Genomic DNA, 19,086 nt, shown 5'->3' on the forward strand with positions numbered 1-19,086 from the left:
TGTTAGACCGCCTTCCCAGTGAGTGGTTGCTATTGTTGGACTAAACCATCACCATCACTCATGCCTCCTTGATCATCTGCAACACCTCCCACATTGGCAACTGCCTCTTCGCCTCAATTGCTATGCATACCATCGTGACGTTCAATAGCACCATTAGCTTCTCCTCGAATGTCTCGTTCCCGGATGACCTAAGGTCCTTATTGAAGTTATTCCACTCCTCCTCCCGCATAAAGCGAACCCCCTTCCAGGACCTAATGAAGGAACATGATACTAACATCTCCCATTGGGTCCGCTTTGTGCAAGAGGAGGAGCCGTGCTCCTCCATCGGGGGATGTTCGCTCTGTGCAGTAGAAGGAGCTATGCTGATCCACTAGGGGATGTCGAAGTCCTCGAGTCATCCAAGAACAAGGCATCCGAGAAGAAGCTAACAATGTTGCTAAACATTGCAATGGGTTACATAACGGTCGAGGCGGAGAAGCAACCGCCTATGCAGAAGGTGCTACGGATGATCAAGGAGGCACGACGGAGGTGATGGTCTCATTCAATAGCGACGACCACTCGCTGGGGAGGTGGTTGGACATGATGTAGAGCTTGTTGAGGGAGTATGGATCGGAGGGTGACAATCGCTCGATATCTGTGTTGACATTAACACAAATACAAAGTGAGAGGGGTCTGCCACCACTAGCGGCAATAATGTTATCGTTCGTCACCAAACATTAAAATTATTTTTTTACTTTTTATTTTCGTGTTTCCATCGATAAAATTAACATCGTTAGGGTAAATGAAACTAATTATTTTATTTTTCGTATCCACCAATGTAACCTTTTAAAATTTAGAGATCAATATGTAATTAGCTTCGCTTGAGCATCACTCTATCAACTTAACAAGTTAACAAGTTAATTAGTCCAGGTTGTAATATATGTTGTTTAGGGTCACAAATTTAGTTTATAGAGTGTCAATATGATGATGATGAGGTGTCAGCTTGTGATGGTGGCGTGCAGAGAGTCTTTTAGATGTATCATCGTCAACATATCGTAACTTTTAAAAAATTTACATCAAAAAGGTCAGTTATGTATGGTATATAATTTAAAACAATAAATATTAGCAACAGTCGATCATAATTAACCTAACTTTTCTAGATGAATATTAAGTAAATGGATATATGCTATCCTAATATTTACAAGTGTAAATCTGTAATTTTGAAAAAAAAAATTAAACTTATATAAAAATTTAGACGTTTATATGATACCTAAAAGGTCACATATATTTTATTTTTTTTGTATATTACAAAATATGCACCGAGTTAAACATCTGCCGCACCGAACATTCCCGCTAAAAGATTTTTGATCCCACATGGCTAAAGCTGGACCCACTTGAAAACGTTTCTGAGAACACCACGTAGGATGATACGGACTTAGGTGAGGTCCTTCGGTACGCGTAATCTCACTTGGGAAACACCGTAACGTAACCAAATAGGATATTTTTGACACGGAGTCGATAAAACGCGGCAGTGATCACCGCCTCTGCCGGTTCACCCACCTACCCTCCCTTCCATCGGCACTTTCGCCGCTCCGTCGGCGGCTTCGCAAACCCCGCCCCGGTCACTCCTTCCTCTTCGTCGTTCCCTCCTTCACCCTCTCATTCTTGTCTCTCCCGATCTTCATCGCTGTAATCGTCCGGTCGCAAGAACACACACTTGCGGTTCGTGCCAACAGGGGCGATTAGGAGGAGGTTTTATTTTTGATCGATCGATCGTGGTCGATCTGATGGACCCGGAAGTGCTTGATGGCATCATCGGCCGGCTGCTGGAGGTGCGGACGGCGAGGCCCGGCACGCTGGTCCGGCTCGCGGAGGTGGAGATCCAGCAGCTCTGCACCGTCTCCCGCCAGATCTTCCTCGGCCAGCCCAACCTCCTGGAGCTTGAAGCCCCCATCAAGATCTGCGGTCAGCTTCGACCTGCTACCTTCCCTTCGACTGATTTGCCTTGTTTATTTCTTGGCTTGATCGTGGCCGTGGCTCGTTCTTGGATCCCAGGAATACTGTGCGTGTCCCTTTGTTTGCTGGTTTTGATTCGATAATCTGGAATTCGCTTGGGGAAAGCAGGACAAATTAATTATATCAGATAAAGTATACGAATTAGGGTTTTTTTAGGTGGAAAAGAAGCTGAGTTTGTTTAGGAATCACAGATAAAAAGCATAACGTTCTTTTAGGTGGATGGATATCTAAGGGTGTTTCTTGATTCTTAGAAGTCATGATATTGTAATATCTACGGTGTCTTATGCTTTGTCATTCCTGTTCCCCTCTTTGGTGCTAACTGTCGTTTTAGATACTGTGCCAATTAACCTTTCAAAGTGATCAAGAAAGTTTAAATTACAAATTCCTTGTAAAAATAGTAATTATTAGATCTTTACTTAAAATCTATATAAATATCGTGTATGATATCTATATCTCAAATTGATAGTGCAATATCTGCACCCATTCTTTAATTAATTTCACTCACTTGATTTAAATATGAAGAGGAAAATCTGCGTGTTTGTATGAGGAGAAGCAGGTACTGCTTGTTTGCTTTTGGTGTGTTTATTGCTTTTGCTTCTTGTTGATCACGAGGGTCAAAATGAAATCAAGTTGACAGGCTACTACCAAATCTGTTGAGGCTATGTGCTTTGATCTCTAGTTGGAAAAAGCTGTTCTCACATGCAAGTGGATGATGGAAATAGGTTTTGCAAATCTAAGTGGTTCTCCATTTGTGGTACAAACTTGTGAAAGGTCTCACAAGTTCAACTGATTACTCAACTTGGAATGTTCACTTAGGATAGCTTGCTGAGCTGTTGAGGTGTCCAAGGGTTTATGCAGATCATATCTCTTGTGAAATATGAACTGATTCATCAACTTGGAATATTCAATTATACTAGGTTTACACAGACTACAGCTCAGTTTATCTTGCTGCATCATGACATGAATTAATTGCATGCACCAGATGATATATAAGCTCCAGAAGTAGTGGACTAAGCACCTGAAGGTTCCTGCTTTTCCATAAGTGAAAAGGGGAAATGGAGCTACAGGAAAAATGATTGAACAGGAAGCTTCACAAAAAGTTCACAGAAAACTGATAAATGCAATCATGTATATGATACAGCCGCAATTGGTCATATAGAGTCAATACAAATGTTTACTTGATACATGGAATTTGTCTTTTGATTTGAACAATCCATGTATTTAGTTAACTAAGTTGTCATTCTGATCTTTCTGTGACTGATTAATGAGGATCAAGAAGTAATTTGATAGAAAATCATGATAGAAGTGGCTTTAATTTATAATGCAGCCTATCTACATCCAGCAAGCATCTGTGAGTCATTTGCTACATTTTTTTCATATCCTTTACATGTATTGAGTTGCTGATCTGTGCTCTTGTGATTGCAGTATATTTTTGTCTGTTATCTTAATGCCTGTTTGGGGCAAGGAAAATAGTAGAAGATTTTCCTCTCTTTCTAGAAGTGTTTTTCATATAGAATACACGTAACAGACTCTTTTTTTTCAAAGGGTAATGTGGTGAAGACGGGATTTGAGTCCATGACCATGCAATAATCTATCACTGTATTTACTTAGCTTATCTGACACCTTCAGTTGGCACGTAACTTGCTTGGACCTTGTGATACATGAACTTAGATTGGCACGTAATTTAATTTATTTAGTGCAAGTTGCTTGTTTAATTCCAATTTTAGCTTAACACCACCTATAAATGTAGTGTCTTTGAAAATAAAAATTATATGTATGAACATTTTCTATAAAGTGGGGCCATCTCATTGTTATCATAATAGGAAACAAATTAATGTGATTTCCCATCATATCAACATGTAAAAGAATGATGTTTTGGTACAATAACAATAGGAAGATAATGCATTATATTTCACATTAGCATTAACAATAATGATTTGTAAAACCTCATGCAACAGCATATGTAGAGCCATGCTTCAAGTTCTATAAACCATCAATTTTTTGAATTTTGTAATGTAAGATAGACACCCGAGGAAAACATATTCAGACCTGTAAGTTGAGAGTTCCCACATATACTAGGCATGAAGAAGTAGTACCATAATCTTGGTGGCAATTTCTGGCTCATATGTGTTTGCCAACAAAGAACCTAGTACTCTGATCACCATTGTCAAACTGGGTCTGTTACACAAATGTATCTGATGACAGAAGCTTGCTGAACAACTTCTTACATGTTTGAAGTGGTAATTTAAAGACAAGAAACATGACCAATGTATCACTGAGTAATCCTGCACAAAATGCATTTAAGTTGTTGTTGCATTCAAAATTTTGATAGAATCAGCTATGGTTTTAAAAAGTGGTTTATACTGCCTGGTGGTTCAGTCAGCAGACTGTTTGGTGGCATATATCAGGGCTATCTGCATAATCAGATGGAATGCAACATATGTTGCTGCCTAATGCTGCATGATGGTTAATGATTCAAGATGTAGTTGGATTTTTTATGTTTCTAATGTTTGGACTTCTGCTAAGCTTGCATAGTGCGTTTTCATATGGTCATAGGATCTACTCATGTATATTGGACTAGTTCTGTGATAAATAAACTATAATTTACTTTATTATAATGTCATATATTTGCTGGTAACTTGCCTTATTATGCTTGAGTGTGTTATGATATATTGTTGTCTATATGTTAAATGTGCTGGGTTGAATATATTTCAATAATTATTTTTATATATTATATATTTTTCAATAGAATAATGTTGTGTGTCAGTATGCTGCATGTGCACTTTGTGGTGATATGACTGCTTGGACATTGTTTCCATTTTTTCTAACCTTGTTTGCATATAAACCCCTAGATCAAATTATTGAATTTAGTCTCTGGGAAAGTCTTGTTCAGAGTTGACCAATAAACCCTCATTCATCAAGTTGGTTGAACCTTTCGTTGACAATATTTGCTATAGATAGGCTCGTTCAACTCAAGTCGACTTATCTGGGTATCCTTTGATTAGTATTATGTAGATTCAAATCTGGAATGTCATTGAACTATGTTTGGGTTTTACTTCTGGTGATGGGTTTAAGGTTTGGTTACATGGATAGGAATCAGACTTAACCAATTTTGTAATAAATATTTTTGTATTTTTGGTGTCAAAATGAACTGGCCAAAACAGAAATCTGAACCAGATTGGTGCACTTGGTTCAGTTTGGCTCAGTTTTTCCCCTTCAATTGTGATCGCTTTGTTTTGGAAAGTTGACAACCAAACAACTATCAGTGCAATTTCAGCTTCAGGTCTAAATAATTCTTTAAATGGAACCAAACCATATCTCATATATTTATATATATTGCATATAAAACCATCAAAATAATATGTTTTGACTGTATTTTTTATATAAGCTTTACGCCCGTAAGTTTATCTCAGACATCTTTTTTGAAGCCAAATAAAAAAATGAAAAGAATAAAAAAATTTTGCTTGATTTTGATTCTTTTTTTTACTATGGTTTGGTTTGGTGTAAAGTTCTGCAAATGAAACAAGTTCAGTTTGGTACAAAGTTTTCATAAGACTGAACTGAACCATGTGGCATGTGCAGACCTTATCACTTTTTCTTTTTTAATTCTATCTTTTTTTCCTTCTTCAGCCCAAGCCTTAACACTCTTTTTGTTGCTGCATTTGCAGTGCTGCAATGACCAGAATGTTAGGAAATTGTTCGTCGATGCCTGGCTGCTGTTTTATGCATGATGAGGCACCCATGGTTGATCTCAACATAGACGGGCCATGGCTCTTTGGCCAAGGTAGCTGGTCTGAAGACTGGTTGCCATCCTCAAATGTGTTAGTTGTTGGTGCAATTCCCACCCCCTGGCGCTTTGGATTTCATTGAATATTGGCGCATAAGGTTTTGCAAGATGACACCAACTCTAATTGGCGATGATGAATTGACAACTGGGAAAGATGATGTTAATGTGTTAGTCCTTTGACATCACATGGTTGATAAACCGAAACATATTGTTTACTATTAATTATGATTTATACTATAGGTCTTCACCCTGTCGTTTTCCCGTGAAAACTGGGACATATATCTATTGCTGCTTGCTTGTAGAGCCCAAAACATAGCCACATGTCTAAACTCATAATTACATTCACCTTAGAGCTAACTCTGCTCCTTTGCAGTTATTTAGAATTGCTAGAGCAATATTAACATGCAATATTCACACAAATGCCCTTTGTTTGATGTAAAGAGAGATGATCATCTTGTTAATGTTTATATGCCTTATGGTCATTGTGTTGAAGTCCTTTACTGATTGATTATTCCTTTACTCTTTGTGTTTCAGGTGACATTCATGGCCAGTATAGTGATCTCTTAAGGCTTTTTGAGTATGGAGGTTTTCCTCCAGTTTCCAATTATCTATTTTTAGGTGATTATGTGGATCGGGGAAAGCAAAGCTTAGAAACAATATGCCTTCTTCTTGCATACAAAATTAAGTATCCAGAGAACTTTTTCCTTCTGCGTGGAAATCATGAATGTGCTTCAATAAATAGGATATATGGATTTTATGATGAATGTAAGAGGAGGTTTAGTGTGAGACTCTGGAAGATCTTCAGTGATTGCTTTAACTGCCTTCCTGTAGCTGCCGTTATTGATGACAAGATCTTATGCATGCATGGTGGCCTTTCCCCTGATCTCTCCAAGTTGGATCAAATTAAGAGTTTACCTCGGCCATGTGATGTACCTGAAAGCGGTTTACTATGTGACTTACTTTGGGCAGATCCTGGTAGAGATGTTCAAGGTTGGGGAGAGAATGACAGAGGGGTCTCTTGGACTTTTGGTGCTGATAAAGTTTCCGAGTTCTTATTAAAACAAGATTTAGATCTTGTCTGCAGGGCACATCAGGTAATAGGTCTACTATGTTCTTGTTTATGAACTTTGATTAATGTTCATATGTCTCCAATCCATGCTTTGCAGGTTGTGGAGGATGGCTATGAATTCTTTGCCGACAAACAACTTGTGACGATATTCTCAGCCCCAAATTATTGTGGTGAATTTGATAATGCTGGTGCTATGATGAGTGTTGATGAAACTTTGATGTGCTCTTTCCAAATTCTCCAGCCTGCTGAAAAAAAACCAAAATCTCTGTTGCCAACCAGAATTTAACAACCAAATAATAAACTATGATCAAGGTCAGTCACACCAAAACCACAACTCTTGTCTCCTTACATTTGTTAATTGATCTTCAAAATCAATAATAAAATTTTTGTAGTATTTCTGTAATTAACTCATTCGGCCATCTTCTTAGATTGAGGCTATATTAACTCTATTACGTTGACACTATTGTGATGATTGAATACTGCACTTGCTTAGGCTTGGATTTTCATCTTGTTGGAATTTCAGATTGCAAGCAAGCCTTCAATCAGATATTAGTGGGGAGCGACTCTTTTAGAAGAATGTAACTGACTCATTCAATTGGGGTTTTGACATAGTTATACAGATTTATTGTTCGATGGAACAGGTATTGATGACAAAAGAATTGGATTTTAGGCTCCTCTAGACTTTATGGCAGGATACTTAAATTAGTGTTCAATGAATAAGTTGGGAGAAGAAAAAAAAAAGAATTGCAGGAGCATTTTCCTTCTTTTGGTAAAGGTATCGATTGTCTTCTAGACTTTGCATTGGTAGGAGGCTCATGCACTAGGCCATCCTGTTTTTGGACAAATTAAAAACCTAGCAACCTTGCCGCACTATGTATCTAAGACTTGCAAGGGTTGCAATCTCTTATTTCTTTATGAAACTTCTGAAAGCAGATAAGTCCATGGATCTCTTGAGAGAGTAGGCTCTTTGAATAAATCCATTATCTGTGATAAATTAGGATTTGAGAGATATCTTTTCTGCAAAATCACTGAAATATGCTTCTTGACTAATATTTATGGAAACCACAGTTTTACTTTTATGGCATTTGTTTATCCATGAACTCCGATGTCAGAGGTTTCAGCTTCCTTTTAAGGTCCTCTGTCAATTAAATACACAAATGAAAATAACAATTTTGTCAATGATATTTTAATTTCTCACACAACTTCTGTGAAACTTTAGTCTGACTGTTTCATCTCTAAGCTTAAATGATTTTATAAATGGAGATCTCTGCATGAAACTGTTGGCTTCTGAGATGGTGCCAGATTGGGAAAGGACTTCACCTGCAGAAAAGAAATGCTCAAATGCCCAACTAAAACATGAAATTTGGTTCATCTGGATATTGTGGGCCTAAAAGAAAATGTCATCTCCCTGCACATGAAAAATTTGGAGCTTAAGCAGGTGCACGAACTGGTTCAATAGATATCAAGGTCTAGAAATCTAGAATAGCTTTGGATATCCACTTCATCAAGAATATGTCTTTGGTGAAACAGGCTTGCGCCGCCCTTTCCCTTTCGATATTTGAATTTAAAAAGTTCCTCGGGCTTGCCAAATCTTTTCCCAGAACATTTGAAAGTTAGCTGTGATTGCTATTTCCTAGCATGCCTGAAACTTCTCATTCTGTTCTTTTGTTGCTTGTGCTTCATTCTTGGCTGCTATTTGATTATTTTGTTTCTTGATTGGGTTAGCCGCATAAATTCTGTAGCCAAGAGGGTCTAACGTCCGTGTTAAAAAATTATGTTTGCCAGGTTAAATCGACTGCATCAATTGAAGATAACAAGGCAGCTGATACTCTTAATTATAGTGAATTTGAGATGCAGTTAAAGAGTTGTTGTAATAAGATGCCATTGGCTGCATGGGCGTCTGCTGCAATCAAACTCCCGGACTTCATCGTAAATGTCAAATTCCAGAAATTATTTTTTTGTACTCTGAAACTGTATTGTATGTGCACATATTTCTTTCCATATTTCTCCCATTTGGAACGATGAAGAAGCATAGCTGCAACTCTTTTCTAGAGAAACATAGGGTAACCTCTATCGGGGACTCACATAACTTGAGTAACAAAAGAATCTAACCAATCTTTTTTGATCTACATGAACTAGTTAGCAAGACCAGCTACAGAAAACTTGATGTAGGTCTAATAATTCTTTTTCCATGTAGGTCAAATAGTTTGACTCGTATTGGCTGCTACAACCTATTAGTTAGGGTGAAATAGGAATCTTGTTTTGTTGCTGCTCTTATTTTGTTGACCCAAGTCACATTTTACTGGACTTGTTTGTTGTTGCTTAACAAGCACACGTTGCCTGATTTCCAGTCGTAAGTGATAGGGATTACATATAAAAATCCATCAGCCAGTGCTTGGGAATCACAAAAATATATATTTTAATTATTTATACTTCTTTTTTGAACATTTAGCATTTACGCACGGAATCACTCGATTTATTTCTGAATAAACTTATTTCAAATTCTATCTTCTTTAATAATTATCTCACTATTCTCATTATGACTATAGTAACTATGTATATTTTACTATTTCTTAATCAACTTGCACGCTGAATGATTCTTAATCGTCCGATAGTTATTCCTGTCTTATTCCTTGTCCAAGGTGTTAACGCCGTAGCACATCTGCGTCGGAATTAAAAGCATCTGCCAAGGTATATGCCTCAGTGGTGTTCGTGGAATTTTGACAGCCGAATCTTCGTCGACCAAGGGAGACGAATCCTTGTTATGGAAATCAAACATCGAGAGACGAAGAGTCCCAAATTCTCTCTCAATTTTCGCTTGTGATTCACGGCCCGTGGAGTCAATTCCTCTCCTCAAATCGACTCGGAAACAGTGGGGCAATTCGTGGTAGCGAGTCGCGTGTCCGAGTCATCCCTTCCAACGGATCCTTATCTTGGAAATCACACATCCAGAGACGATTCATCTCTCAATTTTCGCACGTGGTTCACGGGCCGACGGACCGCCCACCGACTCGGAAGCAGCGGCGATTCGTCGTAGCGAGTTGCGTGGTCGAGTCATCGCTTCCCTCGTTCTGGATAAGCTCGCCAGATCTTGATGTGGATGGATGTCGACGGACAAAAAATGGCAGGCGTCGATCACAAGCGCACCCACCTACCCACACCATAAAGCACGCCACTTCCGCCCGTGGATAAACCCAAGGCAGAGCAGCCGAGACTCGGCAAAGAAAGAAGGAAGCGAAAGCGCGGATAGAAGACGCAGATATGAGGTACAACATGGTGGTGTTCAGCCTGGTCCTCATGGTGGCGGCCGCCTTCTTCGCCTCCGCCACCACCACCGCCTCCTCCTCCCACCCGGAGCTCCGCTCTGCGCTGTCAACCAAAGGTCAGCGTGTACTCCCAACTCTTCCCCAGTTCGATCACGAGATCGACGCCTAACTAATCAGCTTCCTTTTTGGTTTCTGGGTCACGCAACAGGGCACGAAGAAGATGGAGAAGGAGTAGGAGAGAGGAGCAGGCAGAGGAGGACATGGCCGTGCTGCGACCGGTGCGGCGGGTGCACCAAATCCACCCCGCCGCAGTGCCAGTGCCAGGACATGGTGAGGTCGTGCCACCCATCGTGCCGGCACTGCGTGCGCTCCCCGCTCAGCGTGTCCCCGCCCTTGTACCAGTGCATGGACCGGATCCCCAACTACTGCCGGCGCCGGTGCACGCCGGAGCCGCTCCTCGCCCAGTAGTATTCGAGCCAATTAGAGGGTCCGGAGGTTTTGCCTTGTTCTGCTTGAGATTTCCGTGGTGGTGTTGTTCTCACCCTATCGTCTCCATTCACCCATCAATAGCGATGTTAATAGTGGAAGGCATTCTCACCCATCGACACTCTGCTTTGTTCTTCATCGGTTAATTTAGTCCCGTTTAGCGCGCCCAATATTTGCAAGGAAACAGTGGATGCGATCCGCTTCCGGGAAATTGTTGTAAGCTAAAGCATCGTTGATATCGGTGGTTGTACACACTTAAATTACAACAAAATGACGATGCTTTCGGCCAGCGATGTCGAATAATACCCTTAAATTTGGACGCTTTCGGTGTATTCTTCTCACCAAGTGGGCATAAAAGAATACTTTGGGTTCATTAAAAATAAATAGCGGTTGTTGACCAGCGATGTCCAGCCTTGTGATTCTGAAGAAAGATAAGGAAGACGCAATAGCAAGGAAATAATCTTCATTGATTACTTGGATTTAGTCTGCTTGTTTGAGACTTGGTGTGCAGTCCAATTTGAGTCAGGTTTCTGTTGAAAGCAACTTGGGGAGTACATGATCCATGAAGGCAACAAACTGCCATCTCCACCATCATCTCTGCTTGCTTTCAGTTGAATTGCCCCTCCGGTCTCCAATCCATTACCTCTCCTCGTTCCCCCATTCTTTCCTTCCGTGCGCGAACCAGGCTCGTCGGTCTGTCGTCGGCTCTCTCTTCCGATCCCAAACTCAGGTTAGCTCTGATAGAATGATGTGTAAAAGCAAAAGTATACTATAATTAGTTTGATACAGTATCTATTTATACACGTAGAAAGAGAAGATATTTATCGATCGAGCAACAAAATTTTCTCGTGCAGTTGGAGAAATCTCATTTGCTATCATGCCCCTACAAGGTTGAGCTCCTATTAAAGATGTCGATCTTGGACCGATACAACGAAAATAGTTTGCGGGAGAGAGACTTCGTGAGTGAGTTTGCTATTTATCAGTCGTATGTACGTGAGAGACATGTTGTTGATGTTTGACAACTTGATCTCGCATGAAGTGATAGTCGATGACAATACGTTTTATGCATGAGTGAAATATTGGATTGACACATAAGTAGGTAGTTCCAACATTATCACAATATATTATAGGAGTAAAGAGTAAAGGTAGAGTTGACATTGAGTTCCTTGAGGAGATTTGTGACCGAATTAAGTTCAGCAGCAACGGTAGTGATTGCATGGTATTCAGCTTCAGTTATAGACCATGCAATTGTCTTTTTCTTCTTAGAACTCCAACTGATTGGATTAGCTCCAAGGAAGATAATATACCATGACGTGGATGTTTTATCATTAAAGTTCCCCGCCCAATCAACATCAACAAAAGCATGAAGATGAAGTGGAGTGTATTTGTGGAGAAAAAGATCATGATTGAGGGTCCCTTTTGTAATCGTTATTATTAAATATCTAATTTAATAATAATATAACTGTTCTCATTAAGATTCATAATTTATTATCATGAATTTCTTCATTTATTATGATTTAAATGATTTTATTTTTTTATTCTTTATACATGAAATCGATATTATTAAATTAAATATTTAATATCATTAAAGTTCTTCATTATAGTCCAAACGTTACAAATTTGAATTAATTCTTGAATATTATGAATTGGTGATGATAAATGTTCTTGATGGGAGAACATCTATATGAGGATTTTGGTCATTGGGCTCAATCATCTCTTTAAAGCAAAAAGACTTTTTTACATCATCTAAAGCGAGAGTTCTGAGCCGAGAAGTGCCAAAGTTAAAGAAGAAACCTCTGCAGAGATTCTTGACAACAATGGCTGGAGGTACACTATTTTATTTCCGTATTAGTTTTTATTGTGTTTCTATTATAATGATTTAGAAATACAAGTTGGCTTCAATGATTTCTTACATTTGGTATCAGAGCCTTTTGACCTCTGCCTTGATACAAAATAGTTTTTACTTTTATACCATGAAAATGATTTGATTTTGGTTTCTTCTTGGAAACTTCTTGATGCATTTTGTTGAAAATCATGAGGAAATATCATTTTCAACATTTTTAGTCGGTAAAATGCTCATATTACGTATGCATATTTAGTTATATAAAATTATGCTTATGAGTCAATTTTTTATGTTTAAAATGTCTAGTGATCCATATAATCTTAATTAATTAAGAATTGGTCACAGCATCCTTAATTAATTAAAATTATATATAAAATTAAAATAAGGATCACATAAGTAATTAGACATCATATTGTGACTGATTATATTTCTTATAATAATTATTATCTCACAGAATCTTTTATTATATTTAATATAATTAATCAGGATAAAATATCAGATTATTTTCATAATTTACCCATAGGGATTATGAATTGGAATATAATTTGATATTTTTACCATAAAGACTATTTGAATCTATTTGAATTAAAAATTTAGCCAACAGAAAATTTTTATGTCATGATTCATATTTTTGACATGTTTCACATTGGTAAAACATGTAATTTAGACGATTAAGCTTCAAATTTTGACACAAGCATGTTTGATTTTATATAGTTTCTCAAACTGTTAATTTCTTTAATATTTGATGTGATATTTCTGAACATAATGGTGATAACTATAAGATATGGAAGGAGAGGGTTCTCCTCCATTTAGGGTGGACGGATATTGATTATGCTATTAGGAAAGATGAACCACCAATAGTCACTAATACCAGCACTCCAACTGAGATCACGTTATATGAGCGATGGGAGCAATCCAATCAGCTCAGCATGATGTTTATCAAAACTAAGATGACTGCTGGCATACGTGGTTCTGTTGACCAGCATGAAAATGTCCGAGACTTGCTAAGAGCTATTGATGAACAATTCGTCACTTCGGATAAGGCACTAGCAAGTACCCTTATAATGAAATTTTCATCCCTTAGACTCACCAACATAAAGGGTGTGCGTGAGCACATAATGCAAATGCGAGATATTGCATCTCAACTTAAGAAACTCAAGGTTAATATGTCAGAATCCTTTCTGGTACACTATATTCTGAACACCCTTCCACCTTAATATGGCTCTTTTAAAATTTCATACAATACACATAAGGACAAATGATCAATCAATGAATTAATGACCATGTGTATTCAAGAAGAAGAGAGGCTAGTGATGGAATTGGGTGAGAGTGCATTGGTAGTAATCACTCGTGGGAAGAACAAAACTGACAAACATCAAACCAATCAGAAAACTCATCAGCAAGGAAAAGGTAAAATACCACCCCAAGCTGATATCAAGAAACAAGCAAGGTGTTTCTTTTGTAAAAGAAAGGGACACATGAAGAAGGAATGTACAAAATTCCAATAGTGGCTTAAAAAGAAAGGTAAACCAACCTCATATGTATGTTATGAATCTAATATAATCAATGTTAATATTAACATATGGTGGATTGACTCTGGATCAACAATCCATATTGCAAACTCTTTGCAAGATATGCAAAACCTAAGGAAGCTAGTGAGAAGTGAGCAAAGCATCTTATCAGGAAATAAGATGGGCTCACATGTGAAGGCAATTGGAACATGCATTTTAACTTTAAGTAGTGGTTTTGTTTTAAAATTGGAAAGAACCTTTTATGTACCAAGTTTCTCATGAAACTTAATTTCTGTTTCCAAACTCGTACCATTTGGGTATTCCTTTAATTTTAAATATACATCATTTCGTTTATTACATAAATCTGATTATGTTGAGAATGGTATTTTGTCTGATGGTCTTTACCGTATTTTATTACAAAATGATAATACTCAAAGTTCAATGCATGTTCACGCTGGTATTAAGAGGTGTAATATTAATGAGAACTCCTCTATATTATGGCATCTGAGATTTGGACATATCTCCATAGAGAGAATTAAAAGATTAGTTAAAGATGTGATACTTAGTACTCTTGAATTTACTAATTTTAAGACTTGTATGGACTGTATTAAGGGAAAGCAGACCAATAAGTCCAAAAATGATGCTAATAGGAGTTTAGACTTATTAGAGATAATTCATACTGATATATGTTGTCCAGACATGGACATACATGGTCAGAAATACTTCATCTTTATGTATATATATTTGCTTCATAACAAAAATGAAGTATTGGATGCCTTCAAAGTCTTTAAGGCTGAAGTTGAGAACCAATGTAGTAAGCAAATTAAAATTGTGAGATCAGATAGGGGTGGAGAATATTATGGTAGATATACTGAAAATGGACAAGCACATGATCCTTTTGCTAAGTTTCTTCAAGAACATGGGATTGTTGCCCAATACACTATGCCTGGTTCTCTAGACCAGAATGGTGTTGTAGAAAGAAGAAATCGAATATTATTAGACATGGTGCAGAGTATGCTTAGCAACTCCAATCTTCCTAAGTTCGTGTGGACTAAAGCACTAAAGACGATTGTATATATATTAAACCGAGTTCCAACCAAGACTGTCCAAAATATACCATTTGAATTATAGAAAGGTTGGAAATCAAGTTTGCAACATATACGCATTTGGGGATGTCCGTCTGAAGTCAGGATATATAATCCACAAGAGAAAAAACTGAACCTGAGGACTATTAGTGGGTATTTCATTGGATATGCCGAAAAGTCCAAAAGTTATAGATTCTATTGTTCAACTCACACAACTAAGATTATGGAATAAAAAAACGCTAAATTTCTTGAGGATGATGTGATTAGTAGGAGCGATCATTTCAGGAACATAGTTTCCGCACATGATCATATAGAATCTCAACCTTCCACATCAAATGATAGATTGATTATAATTCATAGCACTCCTCAAGTACAAACTAGTACTGAACAATCAATCATTGAAATTCCATAAGTTGTTGATAGTATTCTAATAGATTAAGCAGTTCAGGAATTACAACAAGCTCCTGAACAACTAGTTGAACCACAAGTTCCTCAAGGAACCATTGGTACAACATTAAGAAGATCTACTAGAAATAAAAGATCAGCAATTCCTAGTGATTATGTTGTATATCTATAAGAATCTAATTATAATATCGGAGCCAAAAATGATCCTGAAACATTTTCACAAGCTATGAGTTGCAAAGATTCAAATTTATGGCATGATGCTATGAAAGAAGAGATGAATTCCATGGTGAGCAATGGAGCCTGGAATCTTGTAGAGTTGCCTAATGAAGTAAAGGCTATTGGTTGCAAATGAGTCTTTAAAATTAAGAAAGATTCGTTAGGCAACATTGAGAGGTACAAGGTAAGACTTGTTGCAAAGGGATTTACTTAAAAAGAGGGAATCGATTATACGGAGACGTTTTCTCCTGTATCTAAGAAAGATTCTCTATGTATAATTTTAGCATTAGTTGTTCATTTTAACCTTGAATTGCAACAAATGGATGTGAAAACAACATTTCTTAATGGAGATCTAGAGGAAGAGGTTTATATGAAACAATATGAAGGTTTCTCCTCTAGTGTTGGTGAACACTTGGTTTGCAAGCTTAGGAAGTCTATATACGGCTTAAAATAAGCCTCCCGCCAATGATATTTTAAATTTCATGAAGTGATTTCTTCATTCGGATTTGTTGAAATCCCATGGATCAATGCATATACCAGAAGGTTAGTGGGAGTAAAATATGTTTCCTTGTTTTATACGTAGATGATATTTTGCTTGCAACCAACGATAAGGGTTTGCTGCATGAGATGAAACAATTCCTTTCTAAAATTTTTGACATGAAGGATATGGGTGAAGCATCTTATGTCATTGGCATTAAGATCCATAGAGATAGACCTCGAGGCATTTTAGGTCTATCACAAGAAACCTATATTGATAAACTTTTAGAAAGATTTTGGATGAAGGATTGTTCACCAAGTGTTGCTCATATTATGAAAGGTGATAGACTCAATTTGAACCAATGCCCAAAGAATAACTTTGAAAGGGAATCAATGAAAAACATCCCATATGCTTCTACCGTAGGAAGCCTTATATATGCTTTGGTCTGTACTAGACTTGATATTGCATTTATTGTGGGGATGCTAGGTCGATATCAGAGTAATCCAGGTATGGACCACTGAAGAGCTGCAAAGAAAGTGATGAGGTATATACAATGAACCAAAGATTACATGCTTATATATAGACATACAGACAATCTGGATGTGATTGATTACTCAGATTCAGACTTCGCCGGTTGTGTTGATTCTCGTAAATCAATATCATGATATATTTTTATGATGGCCGGTGGAGCTATTTCTTGGAGAAGCGCTAAGCAGACCTTGACTGCTACTTCTACCATGGAAGCTGAGTTTGTCTCTTGTTTTGAGGCTACTTCACATGGTGTATGGCTTAAGAGTTTCATTTCTGGGCTTACAATCATAGATTTTAGTTCTATGCCATTAAGAATTTTCTGTGACAATTCAGCTGCTCTCTTTATGGCTAAAAATAATAAAAGTGAAAGTCGAAGTAAACACATCGACATTAAGTATTTAGCCATAAGAGAATGATGATTGTTGATCCTTTGACTAAAGGCATGCCACCTCTGAAATTCAAGGATCATGTAGAGAAAATGGGACTTGGTTCCACTTTGATATTGAAACTCTTATATATTATGAAATTTTCTCATTCATGTGCACATTATTTTGAGAAAATATATTGTTACTGGACCAAGAATAAATATAAGGTTTATTCATTAAGTAATATTACCATATTAAGATTAAGAAACTAAATACATCGTGATACATGGATGATAATACTCGCTCTTAGATGACTTATCGCTATGATTCATGTATTTATTTCTTAAGAAAGTTGTTCGAGAAAGATTAATTCAAATTATTAAGATGAACGTATGAACCAAGTAGGAGGATATAACCATTATTATTAAATATATAATTTAATAATAATATAACTATTCTCATTAAGATTCATAATTCATTATCATGAATTTCTTCATTTATTATGATTAAATGATTTCAGTTTTTTATTCTTTATACATGAAATCGTTATTATTAAATTAAATATTTAATATCATTAAAGTTCTTCATTATGGTCCAAACGTTATAAATTTGAATTAATTCTTAAACGTTATGAATTGGTGATGATAAATGTTCTTGATGGGAGAACATATATATATATATATATATATATATATGTATATATATATATATATATATATATATATATATGTATATGTATATATATATGTATATGTATATATATATGTATATGTATATATATGTATATGTGTATATATATATATATATATGTATGAGAATTTTGGTCCCAGAGCTCAATCATCTTTTTGAAGCAAAAAGGCTTTCCTACACCATCTAGTTCAAGAAAAAACCTTCGTAGTTCTGAGACGAGAGCTCAATCATCATGAATTTCTTCATTTATTATGATTTAAATGATTTCAGTTTTTTATTCTTTATACATGAAATCATTATTATTAAATTAAATATTTAATATCATTAAAGTTCTTCATTATGGTCCAAACGTTATAAATTTGAATTAATTCTTAAACGTTATGAATTGGTGATGATAAATGTTCTTGATGGGAGAACATATATATATATATATATGTATATATATATATGTATATGTATATATATATATGTATATGTATATATATATATGTATATGTATATATATATATATGTATATGTATATATATATGTATATGTATATGTATATATATATGTATATGTATATATATATGTATATGTATATATATATATGAGAATTTTGGTCCCTGAGCTCAATCATCTTTTCGAAGCAAAAAGGCTTTCCTACACCATCTAAAGCGAGAGTTCTGAGACGAGAAGTGCCAAAGTTCAAGAAAAAACCTTCGTAGAAATTCTTGACAATAATGGCCGGAGGTACGCTATTTTATTTCCGTATTAGTTTTTATTGTGTTTCTATTATAATGATTTAGAAACACAAGTTGACTTCAATGATTTTTTACACCTTTAAGATACTGTAAAATTCATTTGACTGCAGACCAATACGTAGTAGAAGGTTGGTGCATATATTGTGATAATTTATTGACTGCAAATGAGATATATAAATGGGTGAGAGCCAAGTACTTGTCAGTATTGAGTAGGTGAGAGCAAGTACTTGTCAGTATTGAGTAGAGTCCGTAGTAGAGCTTCCATCACATAATTTGAGTGATTCGCTAGTAAAGAGAGGATTTGTAACTTCTTTAGCATTATGCATATTTATCTTTGATAATAAGTCTTGAATATATTTTTTTGTGATAGAAGGAGACCTGAAGGATGTAAATGTTTCTTTTACTCCTAAAAAGTAACTCAAGTGTCCTGGATCTTTGAGGAAGAATCGATTGGCCAATTGCTGTAGTGACAACAGTGATCAAGAAGGAAGAGGTGGGTTGCTAGCAAACAAGTTCTTTGTTGAAGGAGGTATTTAGCTTTGTGTTGGCTGGTTTAGTTGTGCAATATTCAGCAAAGCTGTAGATCTTTGTTTAGCAGTTCCTGCGGCTAGGGATT

The 19,086-nt window shown here is 36.5% G+C and overlaps 2 protein-coding genes across 4 annotated transcripts; both read left to right on the top strand.

Moving 5' to 3' along the window:
* Window positions 1-1,487: 1,487 nt before the first annotated feature.
* LOC103995029 (serine/threonine-protein phosphatase PP1) lies at window positions 1,488-8,880 on the top strand. Of its 3 annotated transcripts, none has more exons than XM_018830892.2 (5): window positions 1,805-1,944; window positions 5,664-5,949; window positions 6,317-6,876; window positions 6,949-7,163; window positions 8,637-8,880. In XM_018830892.2, exons 2-4 carry the CDS (start codon window positions 5,937-5,939, stop codon window positions 7,135-7,137), a joined length of 762 nt encoding a protein of 253 aa, XP_018686437.2. In that variant the 5' UTR covers window positions 1,805-1,944; window positions 5,664-5,936; the 3' UTR covers window positions 7,138-7,163; window positions 8,637-8,880. The 3 variants fall into 3 exon arrangements, with proteins under 3 accessions (XP_009413788.2, XP_018686437.2, XP_065020303.1); XM_065164231.1 differs by having other exon boundaries at window positions 5,664-5,779; XM_009415513.3 differs by lacking the exon at window positions 5,664-5,949 and having other exon boundaries at window positions 1,488-1,944.
* Window positions 8,881-9,999: 1,119 nt separating this feature from the next.
* LOC135645638 (Bowman-Birk type proteinase inhibitor DE-4-like) lies at window positions 10,000-10,929 on the top strand. Its single transcript, XM_065164232.1, has 2 exons — window positions 10,000-10,233; window positions 10,326-10,929. Exons 1-2 carry the CDS (start codon window positions 10,113-10,115, stop codon window positions 10,583-10,585), a joined length of 381 nt encoding a protein of 126 aa, XP_065020304.1. The 5' UTR covers window positions 10,000-10,112; the 3' UTR covers window positions 10,586-10,929.
* Window positions 10,930-19,086: the final 8,157 nt, after the last annotated feature.

The sequence above is a fragment of the Musa acuminata genome, chromosome BXJ3-8, assembly GCF_036884655.1.
Source record: "Musa acuminata AAA Group cultivar baxijiao chromosome BXJ3-8, Cavendish_Baxijiao_AAA, whole genome shotgun sequence".
Lineage (NCBI taxonomy): Eukaryota > Viridiplantae > Streptophyta > Magnoliopsida > Zingiberales > Musaceae > Musa > Musa acuminata.

What these genes read in the sequence shown, in the direction of transcription:
- LOC103995029 (XM_009415513.3), top strand. Translation starts at nt 1,767, where the DNA reads ATGGACCCGGAAGTGCTTGATGGCATCATCGGCCGGCTGCTGGAGGTG. An exon ending in AGCCCCCATCAAGATCTGCG is followed by an intron (nt 1,945 to 6,316) that starts GTCAGCTTCGAC and finishes TTTGTGTTTCAG; the next exon opens with GTGACATTCATGGCCAGTAT. An exon ending in TTGTCTGCAGGGCACATCAG is followed by an intron (nt 6,877 to 6,948) that starts GTAATAGGTCTA and finishes CATGCTTTGCAG; the next exon opens with GTTGTGGAGGATGGCTATGA.
- LOC135645638 (XM_065164232.1), top strand. Translation starts at nt 10,113, where the DNA reads ATGAGGTACAACATGGTGGTGTTCAGCCTGGTCCTCATGGTGGCGGCC. An exon ending in CTCTGCGCTGTCAACCAAAG is followed by an intron (nt 10,234 to 10,325) that starts GTCAGCGTGTAC and finishes GTCACGCAACAG; the next exon opens with GGCACGAAGAAGATGGAGAA.